Consider the following 16,362-nt stretch of genomic DNA (forward strand, 5'->3'; position numbering starts at 1 on the left):
ACAAAATTGAATAAAATTGATATTTAGTACGTATTTCCGCAATTGGAAAATTTTAAATTCAATTACAAATTCGAAATTTTTAACAAACGGCGCAGGCCTTTAAGGTCACTTAATTTATATCAAAACTGAAAGAAGGCCCATTGAACCATAGAGTTATTACTTTAAAACTCGAGGTCGGTGCGTGATGATATTCATGCTAAGCTTGAATATCAGACGATGAGAAATTACCTGACTGAATGAGGCCAAAGCTCAATCACAAAGTACATAGGGCGTAGTCATAATATCAGTGTGAATGAAACCATTCAAGATGAAATATTTTTCATGACACAGAGAGACCAAATTAAACCACTAACGTCTTTCAGCGAAATACCGCTAAATATTTCCTTATAAGGCAGCTAGACCCATCAAAACACTGTAACACTGTTATATTCGAAACACCATTATCCTTCCGCTTTGATAAAATCGGAGAAAAAGGCGGGCATGGTGAAAATTTGATCTTTAGAATATATCTTCCGCTGAATTCAGATCAAAAGAGTTCAGGAGTGGCCGTACGTCTTAATACATTCGTGCGACATGGATTGGTAGCGGGGAAGAAGGAATCTCGCAGCGTTTCATTACATCGAATTTGAGAACATCATTATTTCAAAATTGGAGGTCTTTGTAACCAGAAGATCAAAACCCTTTTGGTGAAACTTTTCAGCCAGCAAGGCTTTATACAGACAGGTAGGTTTAATATCAGCTTATTCTTATCATCGTTATCAAAAATTCACTATATCAAAGAGTATTTAAACGCGCCTTAACCGGTTATAACGTCGATGCAGTATACATTAATGGATCCGATGGCTTGTATCAAGGAATGGAAACTGAAATCAGTACAATGTCGTTTTAATTCAATCTATTGAATGTGTAAATAACCGCTGGGGGAGGGAGACTTTGGATTAACTTTGGAAGTCGATCGGGGCTGTGTGTGTGGATGCCCATATAGATGCCCGAACTTATCGAATCTGAATATTGTTTGTCCCGCTGCCTTCTATTGTCTGTGGCAATTCAGATTTACACCTTTGATCCGACACTCGATATTGCATTAGAATTTCATTGCAATTCAAAGTTTGTTCGCTTCACGGATAACTTGATTGTAAATATACTGATAACTGCAATGATATCTATATATCTATCTATGTATCACATTTATATATCGCCCTTATCAGTCCTATATTGGGCCGTTCATAGGCGCTTAACAAAAACAGAGTCTCTATAAGAAGTATAGTCTTTGACAATAAGCAATTCTAATGTTCGTAATGTTGTTGAAAAAGGTGGGTCTTAAGGAGTGTCTTAAAAGTTGTGATGGAGTCCGCATATAAGGCAGAATAAGAAAACAAATTATCACTGACCATCATACGTATACGAATACAACTGTAGAAAGAGGACGAATTTTGTGTACATCTGTATACGTATAAGACTCCGTGATAAGTCACTGATATCATGATCAAACTCCCTATTTTTTAAAGTTGTTAATCTGATTTTGTTGTCTTCAATTACTGTATATCTATTTTCATTTTCAGCTTGTTGATCAACAACAATGGCACGGATCGGAATAATCCTATTGGCTATCGTCATCCTGGCAAGCGGTAAGCAAAGCCAATTATTCTAGTCCTATAAATACTTAACAAAAAAAAAGTGATGCATCATGTAAGTTTGAATATTTCCTAAAGGAACTGGTCAAATTCTTCGATGTAAAGTTTTTCTGATAACAAGTATTAGCAGCAATAAAATTTTTCTGACAATAATGCTAAGACACTGTATTTGAGTGTACTCGGTCGCATTGAAAATCATGTGTCGAATTTGGAAGTCAATAGACAGGTCACATGTCTAGCGTGAATCTCATACAATGTTCGATGCGTGTCTATCAACCATGACGTACTGCCATGACCAGTATATTTCTTTGATATGGGCAGTATTTTGCATTATTTTCTTGACTTTAACAGTAAGCAATGGGGGATCATCCACCGGGTCCACGACAGGCACTGGAGGATCATCAACTGGGTCCTCGACAGGCAATGGAGGATCATTCACCGGGTCCTCGACCGGCACTGGGGGATCATCCAGTGGGTCCTCGACAAGCACTGGAGGATCATCAACTGGGTCCTCGACAGGCACTGGAGGATCATCCACCGGGTCCTCGACAGGCACTGGAGGATCATCCACCGGGTCATCGACATGCACTGGAGGATCATCTGCCGGGTCCTCGACAAGCACTGGAGGATCGTCCACCGGGTCCTCGACAGGCACTGGAGGATCGTCCACCGGGTCCACGACAGGCACTGGAGGATCGTCCACCGGGTCCACGACAGACACTAGGGGATCATCAACTGGGTCCTCTACAGGCACTCGGGGATCATCAACTGGGTCCTCGACAAGCACTGGAGGATCATCCACCGGGTCCTCGACAAGCACTGGAGGATCATCAACTGGGTCCTCGACAAGCACTAGAGGATCATCCACCGGGTCCTCGACAAGTAGTGGAGGATCATCCACCGGGACGTCAAAAGTGCAATCCTCGACAGGCACTGGAGGATCGTCCACCGAGTCCAGGACAGGCACTAGAGGATCGTCCACCGGGTCCACGACAGGCACTGGAGGATCATCCACCGGGTCCTCGACAGGCACTGGAGGATCATCCACCGGGTCCTCGACAAGCACTGGAGGATCATCCACCGGGACGTCAAAAGTGCAATCCTCGACAGGCACTGGAGGATCGTCCACCGGGTCCTCAACAGGCACTGGAGGATCGTCCACCGAGTCCAGGACAGGCACTAGAGGATCGTCCACCGGGTCCACGACAGGCACTGGAGGATCATCCACCGGGTCCGAGACAGGCACTGGAGGATCATCCACCGGGTCCTCGACAGACACTGGAGGATCATCAACTGGGTCCTCGACCAGCACTGGAGGATCATCAACTGGGTCCTCGACAGGCACTGGGGGATCATCCACCGGGTCCTCGACAAGCACTGGAGGATCATCCACCGGGTCCACTACAGGCACTGGAGGATCATCCACCGGGTCCTCGACAAGCACCGGAGGATCATCAACTGGGTCCTCGACGAGCACTGGAGGATCATCCACCGGGTCAAGGACAAGCACCGGAGGATCATCAACTGGGTCCTCGACAAGCACTGGAGGATCATCCACCGGGTCCTCGACAAGCACTGGAGGATCATCAACTGGGTCCTCGACAAGCACTGGTGGATCATCCACCGGGTCCTCGACAAGCACTGGAGGATCATCCACCGGGTCCTCGATAAGTACTGGAGGATCATCCACCGGGTCCACGACAAGCACTGGAGGATCATCCACCGGGTCCTCGACAAGCACTGGAGGATCATCCACCGGGTCCACGAGAAGCACTGGAGGATCATCCACCGGGTCCTCGACAAGCACTGGAAGATCATCCACCGGGTCCTCGACAAGTACTGGAGGATCATCCACCGGGACGTCAAAAATGCAATCCTTGACAGGCACTGGAGGATCGTCCACCGGGTCCACGACAGGCACTGGAGGATCATCCACCGGGTCCTCGACAGGCACTGGAGGATCATCAACTGGGTCTTCGACCAGCACTGGAGGATCATCAACTGGGTCCTCGACAGGCACTGGGGGATCATCCACCGGGTCCTCGACAAGCACTGGAGGATCATCCACCGGGTCCACTACAGGCACTGGAGGATCATCCACCGGGTCCTCGACAAGCACCGGAGGATCATCAACTGGGTCCTCGATGAGCACTGGAGGATCATCCACCGGGTCCAGGACAAGCACCGGAGGATCATCAACTGGGTCCTCGACAAGCACTGGAGGATCATTCACCGGGTCCTCGACAAGCACTGGAGGATCATCAACTGGGTCCTCGTCAAGCACTGGAGGATCATCCACCGGGTCCTCGACAAGCACTGGAGGATCATCCACCGGGTCTTCGACAAGCACTGGAGGATCATCCACCGGGTCCACGACAGGCACCGGAGGATCATCCACCGGGTCCTCGACAAGCACTGGAGGATCATCCACCGGGTCCACGACAAGCACTGGAGGATCATCCACCGGGTCCTCGACAAGCACTGGAGGATCATCCACCCGGTCCTCGACAAGCACTGGAGGATCATCCACCGGGTCCTCAACAAGTACTGGAGGATCATCCACCGGGTCCTCGACAAGCACTGGAGGATCATCAACTGGGTCCTCTACAAGCACTGGAAGATCATCAACCGGGTCCTCGACAAGCACTGGAGGATCATCCACCGGGTCCTCGACAAGCACTGGAGGATCATCCACCGGGTCCTCGACAAGCACTGGAGGATCATTCACCGGATCCTCGACAAGCACTGGAGGATCATCCACCGGATCCTCGACAAGCACTGGAGGATCATCCACCGGATCCTCGACAAGCACTGGAGGATCATCCACCGGGTCCTCGACAAGCACTGGAGGATCATCCACCGGGTCCACGACAGGCACTGGGGGATCATCCATCGGGTCCTCGACAGGCACTGGAGGATCATCCACCGGGTCCTCAACAAGTACTGGAGGATCATCCACCGGGTCCTCGACAAGAACTGGAGGATCATCAACTGGGTCCTCTACAAGCACTGGAAGATCATCAACCGGGTCCTCGACAAGCACTGGAGGATCATCCACCGGGTCCTCGACAAGCACTGGAGGATCATCCACCGGGTCCTCGACAAGCACTGGAGGATCATCCACCGGATCCTCGACAAGCACTGGAGGATTATCCACCGGATCCTCGACAAGCACTGGAGGATCATCCACCGGGTCCTCGACAAGTACTGGAGGATCATCCACCGGGACGTCAAAAGTGCAATCCTCGACAGGCACTGGAGGATCGTCCACCGAGTCCAGGACAGGCACTGGAGGACCGTCCACCGGATCCACGACAGGCACTGGGGGATCATCCACCGGGTCCTCGACAGGCACTGGAGGATTATCCACCGGGTCCTCGACAAGTACTGGAGGATCATCCACCGGGACGTCAAAAGTGCAATCTTCGACAGGCACTGGAGGATCGTCCACCGAGTCCAGGACAGGCACTGGAGGATCGTCCACCGGGTCCATGACAGGCACTGGAGGATCATCCACCGGGTCCTCGACAGGCACTGGAGGATCATCCACCGGGTCCTCGACAAGCACTGGAGGATCATCCACCGGGACGTCAAAAGTGCAATCCTCGACAGGCACTGGAGGATCGTCCACCGAGTCCAGGACAGGCACTGGAGGACCGTCCACCGGATCCACGACAGGCACTGGGGGATCATCCACCGGGTCCTCGACAGGCACTGGAGGATCATCCACCGAGTCCTCGACAAGTACTGGAGGATCATCCACCGGGACGTCAAAAGTGCAATCCTCGACAGGCACTGGAGGATCGTCCACCGAGTCCAGGACAGGCACTGGAGGATCGTCCACCGGGTCCACGACAGGCACTGGAGGATCATCCACTGGGTCCTCAACAGGCACTGGAGGATCATCCACCGGGTCCTCGACAAGCACTGGAGGATCATCCACCGGGTCCTCGACAAGTACTGGAGGATCATCCACTGGGACGTCAAAAGCGCAATCCTCGACAGGCACTGGAGGATCGTCCACCGGGTCCTCGACAGGCACTGGAGGATCATCCACCGGGTCCTCGACAGGCACTGGAGGATCATCAACTGGGTCCTCGACCAGCACTGGAGGATCATCAACTGGGTCCTCGACAGGCACTGGAGGATCATCCACCGGGTCCTCAACAAGCACTGGAGGATCATCCACCGGGTCCTCGACAAGCACTGGAGGATCATCCACCGGGTCCTCGACAAGCACTGGAGGATCATCCACCGGGTCCTCGACAAGCACTGGAGGATCATCAACTGGGTCCTCGACAAGCACTGGAGGATCATCCACCGGGTCCTCGACAAGCACTAGAGGATCATCTACCAGGTCCTCGACAAGCACTGGAGGATCATCCACCCGGTCCTCGACAAGCACTGGAGGATCATCCACCGGGTCCTCGACAAGCACTGGAGGATCGTCCACCGGGTCCTCGACAGGCACTGGAGGATCATCCACCGGGTCCTCGACAGGCACTGGAGGATCATCCACCGGGTCCTCGACAAGCACTGGAGGATCATCTACCGGGTCCTCGACAAGCACTGGAGGATCATCCACCGGGTCCTCGACAGGCACTGGAGGATTATCCACCGGGTCCTCGACAAGTACTGGAGGATCATCCACCGGGACGTCAAAAGTGCAATCTTCGACAGGCACTGGAGGATCGTCCACCGAGTCCAGGACAGGCACTGGAGGATCGTCCACCGGGTCCATGACAGGCACTGGAGGATCATCCACCGGGTCCTCGACAGGCACTGGAGGATCATCCACCGGGTCCTCGACAAGCACTGGAGGATCATCCACCGGGACGTCAAAAGTGCAATCCTCGACAGGCACTGGAGGATCGTCCACCGAGTCCAGGACAGGCACTGGAGGACCGTCCACCGGATCCACGACAGGCACTGGGGGATCATCCACCGGGTCCTCGACAGGCACTGGAGGATCATCCACCGAGTCCTCGACAAGTACTGGAGGATCATCCACCGGGACGTCAAAAGTGCAATCCTCGACAGGCACTGGAGGATCGTCCACCGAGTCCAGGACAGGCACTGGAGGATCGTCCACCGGGTCCACGACAGGCACTGGAGGATCATCCACTGGGTCCTCAACAGGCACTGGAGGATCATCCACCGGGTCCTCGACAAGCACTGGAGGATCATCCACCGGGTCCTCGACAAGTACTGGAGGATCATCCACTGGGACGTCAAAAGCGCAATCCTCGACAGGCACTGGAGGATCGTCCACCGGGTCCTCGACAGGCACTGGAGGATCATCCACCGGGTCCTCGACAGGCACTGGAGGATCATCAACTGGGTCCTCGACCAGCACTGGAGGATCATCAACTGGGTCCTCGACAGGCACTGGAGGATCATCCACCGGGTCCTCAACAAGCACTGGAGGATCATCCACCGGGTCCTCGACAAGCACTGGAGGATCATCCACCGGGTCCTCGACAAGCACTGGAGGATCATCCACCGGGTCCTCGACAAGCACTGGAGGATCATCAACTGGGTCCTCGACAAGCACTGGAGGATCATCCACCGGGTCCTCGACAAGCACTAGAGGATCATCTACCGGGTCCTCGACAAGCACTGGAGGATCATCCACCCGGTCCTCGACAAGCACTGGAGGATCATCCACCGGGTCCTCGACAAGCACTGGAGGATCGTCCACCGGGTCCTCGACAGGCACTGGAGGATCATCCACCGGGTCCTCGACAAGCACTGGAGGATCATCCACCGGGTCCTCGACAAGCACTGGAGGATCATCCACCGGGTCCTCGACAAGTACTGGAGGATCATCCACCGGGACGTCAAAAGTGCAATCCTCGACAGGCACTGGAGGATCGTCCACAGAGTCCAGGACAGGCACTGGAGGACCGTCCACCGGGTCCACGACAGGCACTGGGGGATCATCCACCGGGTCCTCGACAGGCACTGGAGGATCATCCACCGGGTCCTCGACAAGTACTGGAGGATCATCCACCGGGACGTCAAAAGTGCAATCCTCGACAGGCACTGGAGGATCGTCCACCGAGTCCAGGACAGGCACTGGAAGATCGTCCACCGGGTCCACGACAGGCACTGGAGGATCATCCACCGGGTCCTCGACAGGCATTGGAGGATCATCAACCGGGTCCTCGACAAGCACTGGAGGATCATCCACCGGGTCCTCGACAAGTACTGGAGGATCATCCACTGGGACGTCAAAAGTGCAATCCTCGACAGGCACTGGAGGATCGTCCACCGGGTCCTCGACAGGCACTGGAGGATCATCCACCGGGTCCTCGACAGGCACTGGAGGATCATCAACTGGGTCCTCGACCAGCACTGGAGGATCATCAACTGGGTCCTCGACAGGCACTGGAGGATCATCAACTGGGATCTCGACCAGCACCGGAGGATCATCAACTGTGTCCTCGACAGGCAATGGAGGATCATCCACCGGGTCCTCGACAAGCACTGGAGGATCATCCACCGGGTCCTCGACAAGCACTGGAGGATCATCCACCGGGTCCTCGACAAGCACTGGAGGATCATCCACCGGGTCCTCGACAAGCACTGGAGGATCATCAACTGGGTCCTCGACAAGCACTGGAGGATCATCCACCGGGTCCTCGACAAGCACTGGAGGATCATCTACCGGGTCCTCGACAAGCACTGGAGGATCATCCACCGGGTCCTCGACAAGCACTGGAGGATCATCCACCGGGTCCTCGACAAGCACTGGAGGATCGTCCACCGGGTCCTCGACAGGCACTGGAGGATCATCCACCTTGTTCTCGACAAGCACTGGAGGATCATCTACCGGGTCCTCGACAAGCACTGGAGGATCATCCACCGGGTCCTCGACAAGCACTGGAGGATCATCCACCGGGTCCTCGACAAGTACTGGAGGATCATCCACCGGGACGTCAAAAGTGCAATCCTCGACAGGCACTGGAGGATCGTCCACCGAGTCCAGGACAGGCACTGGAGGACCGTCCACCGGGTCCACGACAGGCACTGGGGGATCATCCACCGGGTCCTCGACAGGCACTGGAGGATCATCCACCGGGTCCTCGACAAGTACTGGAGGATCATCCACCGGGACGTCAAAAGTGCAATCCTCGACAGGCACTGGAGGATCGTCCACCGAGTCCACGACAGGCACTGGAGGATCATCCACCGGGTCCTCGACAGGCACTGGAGGATCATCAACCGGGTCCTCGACAAGCACTGGAGGATCATCCACCGGGTCCTCGACAAGTACTGGAGGATCATCCACTGGGACGTCAAAAGTGCAATCCTCGACAGGCACTGGAGGATCGTCCACCGGGTCCTCGACAGGCACTGGAGGATCATCCACCGGGTCCTCGACAGGCACTGGAGGATCATCAACTGGGTCCTCGACCAGCACTGGAGGATCATCAACTGGGTCCTCGACAGGCACTGGAGGATCGTCCACCGGGTCCACGACAGGCACTGGAGGATCATCCACTGGGTCCTCGACAGGCACTGGAGGATCATCAACTGGGATCTCGACCAGCACCGGAGGATCATCAACTGTGTCCTCGACAGGCAATGGAGGATCATCCACCGGGTCCTCGACAAGCACTGGAGGATCATCCACCGGGTCCTCGACAAGCACTGGAGGATCATCAACTGGGTCCTCGACAAGCACTGGAGGATCATCCACCGGGTCCTCGACAAGCACTGGAGGATCATCTACCGCGTCCTCGACAAGCACTGGAGGATCATCCACTGGGTCCTCGACAAGCACTGGAGGATCATCCACCGGGTCCTCGAAAAGCACTGGAGGATCGTCCACCGGGTCCTCGACAGGCACTGGAGGATCATCCACTGGGTTCTCGACAAGCACTGGAGGATCATCTACCGGGTCCTCGACAAGCACTGGAGGATCATCCACCGGGTCCTCGACAAGCACTGGAGGATCATCCACCGGGTCCTCGACAAGCACTGGAGGATCATCAACTGGGTCCTCGACAAGCACTGGAGGATCATCCACCGGGTCCTCGACAAGTACTGGAAGATCATCCACCGGGACGTCAAAAGTGCAATCCTCGACAGGCACTGGAGGGTCAAGCACTCGGACTTCAACAGTGCAGCCCTCGACAAGTACTGGAGGATCAACCACTGGGTCTACCCCAGCATCCTCAAGTACATCGTCGACTGTTACATCAACGTCATCTGTGATTTCCTCAACAATATCCCCCACACCATCTGCTTCTGTTACGTCAACAACTACTGTCCCAACCACAACTACTGCACTTGCACCTACAGAAATCGACCCTCTGGCCAGGTTTGTCTCGAATTTCGTCTTGACGATTGATTTCGGCTATGGATCGGACATTGTGGACCCGACCAGCGAGGCTCACAAGAACCTTGTGAATGCAGTCGTGTCTTTCGTAAGTACAGTTTTTTTTAGTAATGGGCACACCTTCATCCAAAATAAAAAACACACAGAGTAAAAATCATGATATGTGTCCGATATAACGCCTACAGATTTAGTTACCAAAACCCTTAGCAGATAATGCACCATCCTGAAATCAGAATAACACTATATTTGTTTCAAAGAATCACAAGAAACTCATCATGCAAATGTCACATTTTCAGTTGCGTTTCGTCCTGAGATTCATCTTCCGTATTGACTACGAAATTCCACAGATAAAGTAAGTTGTCGTTTGTTTGGTTACTTGGCAACAGTTTTCATGGCTACATAATGTTGACCTGCATCAGGCTTCCGTTTACGTCTCATGACCATACACGAGGATCCAAAAATCACAAGGAGTAATTGTGAAAACATAAAATGACCATCTGGAAAGGCTATGGTGACGTAAAGCGATATCAGATTTACCAAAATCGGACATTGCTGAAATTTAAAGATTTGATCAATTGCCGCCATCTTGGATATCGGCATCCTGAGATTCAGGTGTTCCTACGTCATATACTGCGTTACCAGTTCAGGCTGTAAGTTGTATTGATGCCGAATTAGTGCCACTTTCTCTCATAAAAGTTTTATCTTATCAATAAATAGCAAAATATTATCTTTATCAATAAAACTTGTCACTTTCTGGTGGGTTTTAAGGTGATTTTGTGAGAAAGGCACTCATTTTAGCGAGCTTAGTGGTGATGCGATATAGCCTCTTTGCAAAACGAAAAATTATTTCCTTTTCTATATCCGCGGTACTGCTTTTCAAGGTGGTAGTACCTTTCTAGTACTAGAGACGTTGTAAGGAACGAAATCAGTGCTTCTAGTGTCAAGATTGAAGATTTACAGTAAATGCATAGAGAAGATCCTGTTGTTTTTTTCAAACGAGTATATGGCGCTGGCCATTCAGATTTTATGATAATTTCTCTGCATTTTTCAGACAAGGTTCTGCAATAGTTAACGTGAAAATCAGCATTCCTTTAGCAGATTTGAGGATGGCGTCAGCTGCCTCTGGCGGGAGTTTCAAACTCGATACCGTTTTGTTGGCCGCAGTGAACAATGCATCAAAGCACAACGTTACCGTTGATGGTAAAGCTGTGGACTATGCCGGAATGGTGAAGAGTCTTCAGAGTGAGTTTGTTTACCTTCCTTGACATTCCAATAGTCCCAATCATGTACATAGTTTTACTAAAAAGAATGCTCTACTGAGAATAATCTAACCCTGAGACAAATATAAGATGAGTCATAATCTTAAATGATTCTTACCAGAAATGGATTTCTAGGAAAACGTTCTAGACACCTCAGACGTGGAAAGATGTTCCACAAAAAATGAGATCCACTTAGAATTATCTTATTATGGAAACGTGAGTGATGATTTCGTCTTTTAGAACAATAACAAAATCAGGTAACTTTAGAGGGATCCCGACTTTCCTGTCACAGACTTAGTTATAATCAATTGATCGGATATTTACTTTCTTTTTACTTTAGCCGCTTTTTCGAAAGCCTACAGTCCCTGTGACTTCAACCCTTGCACAACGGGACACAAGTGTGTGGACCTAAAGCCTGACAGGCCGTATACCTTTGACTTTGCTTGTCAGTCTAAATGCAAAGACCACTCTTGTGGCGTTTATTCCGAATGTTTCCAAGACAAGGAGGGAGATCCTTCGTGCGTGTAAGTACATGATCAGGTGTCAATATGATAATAGTCAGGCTTTGAAGTCGTTGTCGCTCTTAGCATAACCGCCCAGGGCAAAAAAACATACTTCTACAACTTATGTGTCAAAAATTCAAAGAAAGGTTGAAATACCAGTCGAAAATTAATTTTAGTTGTCGATTTTAGATTTTAAATTTTAATCGTTTGTCTCTCAATCTAACAAAATGTTTTTATTTTCAGATATAGTGAGTCTAAACTTATGCTCTTCCTGGGAATATCGATCGGTGGTTTCCTCGCACTCATCACACTCGTGGGAATGCTGTGCCTGCTCTGCAGGTGGAGGAAGGCGGACACTAGGGCAAAGTAAGGAGATAAATTCCGATATTTTTGTTGATGGTCCAAGTTTCCGGTGTTTCACTCGTGGAGATGATAAAATAGGCCTGATATTAACATACACACGTCAAACTGCCCGTTTTATCTCTCTCCTTTTCCATTCCCGTTACAACATTTCTCAGCACACATTCGCTTGATGGTGTTGTTCTCAGGGCGGGAACGTGGGGAATACATGAGGGAGCACCGGTAGCACAGTCATGGCCGGTCAAAACCTTGCTGCTGGAATGTCACGCGCACCCCATGAGAACGCGAGATGAAGCAGTGGGCATGGTTGATAAGAAGATGGTGACATTGTCATGTGAAGTTAACGGGGGCGATGGCTGTTGCTTTCGCTGTAATCATGATGAAGTGTAGATACATCTAACATGTCATAACATAGCTCGATTCGAAATTCCTCGCATTACAATGTTAGTTTTCACTTTGTTATAACAGAAAGGAAGAGAGAGAGATGTTCTCCACATCCCCCGGAAAAAGTCCTCAGACACACTCGGCGAAGAATGCTGCTTTTGTTGAAGATGAGGTACGTTCTGCGTACATATTATACAAATCACGAGAGTTGAAATCTAAAATTTAATAAGTAACTGAAGTTAGTTAATTTGAAACTTTACTGAATGAAGGTATGGTGGTATAAGCAGGATGACTTGAGATGGCATGTGGAGATGGTTCGGTTTTCGTGATCTAATTCTCTCTACGTGCTTGTCAATGCCGTAGCTTAGCTGTACGGACTGGAATCGTCCCTGGAACATTGAAATATTGGCAAATGTCTTTTCTAAAGTAGGTTACTGTTTTGTTTTCTAGTCGGGCAAACAGCATCATGGGACCTACGCCTCTTACCTAGGGTACGAACAAGACTCCCTCAGCAAGGCGGTAAGTGTCCAGTGCCACTGGTTCAGGTTAAGTCTCGGGGTAGGTATTGGTGTTGGTGCAGTGTTGGTGTAGGAGACTGGCCCCGTCTCCAAACACCGAGCCCGGGTGGAACACTGGTGTAACACTTCGGCAACACCAGGGTGACCCCTAGTGTAAGTGGTGTAACACGGGAATTGACTTTGTCATCTTGTTTTCTCGCTTCACCCAAACACCGAACACCTTACACTTTCTCAACCCCAAGACTTGACCTGAGCCACTGTGGCAAGCTGACTGAATATTTGATGGATTGGCAGTTTGGTAGCTTTATTGTAGACCCTCATGATCCCTGATATCATACATGATTTGCACACCACTGGCATAAGAACAACAAAGATTGGTCTGAAATAGATGCCTGGTACACTTCCCCACCACAATGCATAGTGAATATTTCTAAAAATATATGTAACTACAGTAACTGCACATAACTACTGTAACTGGCTCGATTAATTTGTCAAAATGAAACCTTTAGATTTTGATGGAACAATCTGCATGAACGGAACCTTTTTTTTAACTCTTGCTCCAAAAACACAATGAGACAAATGTCGATAATCCTGAATCTCAACCGCGTTTTTCTTTCATTCAGCTGAAGACTCCCCGTCCCAATGCCAGTCCCGAGAAGCTTGGTTTACTTGATCTGGCGACTTCACAGGATCAAGCATCACCTAGTTCACGGACAAAGGTAACATCCCTCTCATTTCAAAAGGAAATCGTCCCAAAATTATCAAGCAGGAAAATGATCACTTGTTTCTGTAGTCCGAAGTGATGGAAGAGTATTCATTGACCCCTTCAAACGTCTGCGATCTTGTTTGTCCGATAGGAAACACACCAACGTGTACATTGCTGTGAACATGGCTGTGTACATCAATGTGTACAATGCTGTGTACAGTGCTATGTACATATGCATCGGATTTCTGCTGGGTCTCTGTTGAACACCAAGGCAACTAAAGATGACGGACTGCCGATTAAGTCGATGAATACACATTCTGTCACCTAACAAAAATAGAAAACCGGTAGAAACACAATCACCTCTGATCATAGTCATTATTCGTCTGTTCTGATCGTTGAGGTAACGAAAAATATTGGCCAGTACGGGGATCGAACCCGCGACATTCGCGTTATTAGCACGACGCTCTAACCAACTGAGCTAACCGGCCAGACATATTGTACGTATATTACGAGTGTTTGTATCGTTCAAAGTGGCTCGTGAAAATGGTGATGGTGATGTTCGGAAAAATAGCTTGTTCCAGTTCTGCGTCTAACGCTCAGAATACAATCTACCTTTTCAGGAAATCAACACTGAGAGATCTAAGGCGACACTTTGATGAAAAATAGTATTAAACTGCGTGACGCGTGTGATATGCCATGGCCTCACTCTGTTGATGGCAGCTGAACTTTGTGCATTGGAGGAACTTTTCTCATGCGTTGACTTCGGTGATTTCTTGCCATGCAGTGTATTTATATGAAATCGAGAGGAGGTACTCTAAAAAGGCGGGAAAGTTTGTGTTTCGCTTTCAATAACTCGTCGTTGGTCGTGTATCGGTTATGTGATGTCCAATATATCGGCAAATGAGTACCTTCAGACACTGAGGACTTTGGAAATTTACGTTGGAATATAGGAGTTTGTCAAATGATGCGTTTTCTGTGTGAAATCTAAAATAACCCAAATGCTATTTCCTCGTGAAATGGACTATGGTTCCCTGTACTAGAATATTTCTTATGAATTTTGATTATCTTTGGTTGTACAGAAAACAACTCATATACTCGTGTGCGAGTCACTCGTGACTTAAACAGGAGACATAGCTGACACCCCTGGATGTTCAAATTGATTGTGAATAATGTCTCCCTCCACAGGATACACACGATCGCAAGGCGCCCCATACATGCTCGGTTTAACCTCTTTCAGGGATAATGGAGATGTTATTTGGGACAGGGGTGGTGGCCTTTATTGTCAGAAACATAAATCTTTTCTAAGGACTGAACTGGATAATCAATCTGCTGAGAAATTGTCAGATGGTTTTGCAAGTGTTCACAAACAATTAAACTCGGTCAACGGCACATTTATTCTCAACGTTTTTCATTGAGTTAACTAACCGTGTTTGAACCGCATTTAGTAAAAGCGCCAACGCCCATATTGACATGCATGTAGTTAAACAGTGTGGGCTGGACCCATGCCAAATATCAATCATTTGTCATTAAAAACTGCCATGCATTGTGATGTTCGTCATTATAATATAGGCTAGATGAACTGCCGTCAAAGTGCAGGACGTCAAGCTCAATGTCGACAGTGACCCCGTCATGGTTTAGTTTAAACAAATCTATGCAACAGAAACTACTGTAAAGAATCGGGCGATCTCGGTATCATTCGTATTCGAGAAAGATTCTCTATCCACTGGTATCAATGATTTTAATCTAGCGGGTAGTAGAAGTATCCCAGTGGTTGCGTTTTTTCTGGACCACCCTGTATAGTCATGGCCCATGGTCTAGTCTTACAGATCGTCAATACTGCTGTAGAAGGCTCAAGCAGTGGTCATATCCCGGCCTGTCGAGGCCCTGCTCAATGCATCAGTCCTAAAGAAGCCACTGGGATGATGTTGAAACTGAAGACGATCGCCAGTAGTTTTGAATCCAGGGAACAGATTGAATGTCATAGTGATATTGTCATAGATTTATTTGATCTTGTTAGTATTTATTATTTACATTCTGTAAAATGTTATTAGTTTCTTACTTAACCAAAGTGTGTCATGTGTCATTATTTTGTTGTTGTCATGAATAAACTAATTTAAAAGAGTTCTGTACTTTGCTGTAGTTTGTGCATTGGGCTTCATCATTCATTCTGTCTCTCTTGTTGGCTTTTGTGGACTCGAAAAACTGTTCGTCCAAGATTGCATTCCTGGGATCGCAATGCTACGAACATGGACCTGCATGTGCATTTTTGGGTTCAGGTTCATCGGGCATCTTTGGAGATCGATTTCAGCACCATATTACAATGTGTTGGGGCATCTATGAGCTCTTTTCTTACTCGTTTCCAGTGCCTTTTCTTTTAACCAGTTACCGCTTCTACATGTGTGGCATTTTAAGGCTCAATTTAGAATAGGTTATCAACATCGGTTTATCAACAACTACAGACAATAACAACGGATATACCGGGCGTTACGGAAAACACTGACCGTACAGCTACTAGATCCACTAAATCTTTGTAACAGCTATCTAGACTGGGAAAAAATACCCGCAGCCAGTGTTACTTATGTAGCCGGTTGGACTGCGTAAACTGTGGGCTACTAGGCCTAAAGGTACACCTCAGGACAGAGTGAGACGTC

General features: G+C 49.4%; 2 protein-coding genes and 1 non-coding gene across 3 annotated transcripts; 2 read left to right on the top strand and 1 right to left on the bottom strand.

Annotated features, from left to right (window-relative positions):
- Positions 1-410: 410 nt before the first annotated feature.
- LOC135499451 (mucin-19-like) lies at positions 411-9,418 on the top strand (the record flags this gene model as incomplete). Its single annotated transcript, XM_064790195.1, has 3 exons — positions 411-723; positions 1,563-1,628; positions 1,986-9,418. Coding segments are annotated over exons 2-3 (7,482 nt in total), but the record flags the coding sequence as incomplete, so codon positions are not given.
- An 89-nt stretch (positions 9,419-9,507) lies between these two features.
- Positions 9,508-15,832, top strand: LOC135499920 (uncharacterized). Its single transcript, XM_064790981.1, has 9 exons — positions 9,508-10,069; positions 10,278-10,333; positions 11,033-11,223; positions 11,581-11,764; positions 11,987-12,109; positions 12,572-12,659; positions 12,938-13,006; positions 13,629-13,724; positions 14,332-15,832. The coding sequence occupies exons 3-9, from the start codon at positions 11,088-11,090 to the stop codon at positions 14,365-14,367; spliced, it is 732 nt and encodes a 243-aa protein (XP_064647051.1). The 5' UTR covers positions 9,508-10,069; positions 10,278-10,333; positions 11,033-11,087; the 3' UTR covers positions 14,368-15,832.
- Trnai-aau (transfer RNA isoleucine (anticodon AAU)) lies at positions 14,126-14,199 on the bottom strand. The gene has a single exon. It is a non-coding gene; the product is annotated as a tRNA-Ile (tRNA).
- Positions 15,833-16,362: the final 530 nt, after the last annotated feature.

Source organism: Lineus longissimus, chromosome 15 (genome assembly GCF_910592395.1).
Source record: "Lineus longissimus chromosome 15, tnLinLong1.2, whole genome shotgun sequence".
Taxonomy (NCBI): domain Eukaryota; kingdom Metazoa; phylum Nemertea; class Pilidiophora; order Heteronemertea; family Lineidae; genus Lineus; species Lineus longissimus.

Bases quoted from the DNA above. Each gene is read 5' to 3' on its own strand.
- LOC135499920 (XM_064790981.1), top strand. From the start codon at position 11,088: ATGGCGTCAGCTGCCTCTGGCGGGAGTTTCAAACTCGATACCGTTTTG. The intron at 11,765-11,986 runs GTAAGTACATGA...TTTTATTTTCAG, and splicing joins GAGGGAGATCCTTCGTGCGT to ATATAGTGAGTCTAAACTTA. The intron at 13,007-13,628 runs GTAAGTGTCCAG...TCTTTCATTCAG, and splicing joins AAGACTCCCTCAGCAAGGCG to CTGAAGACTCCCCGTCCCAA.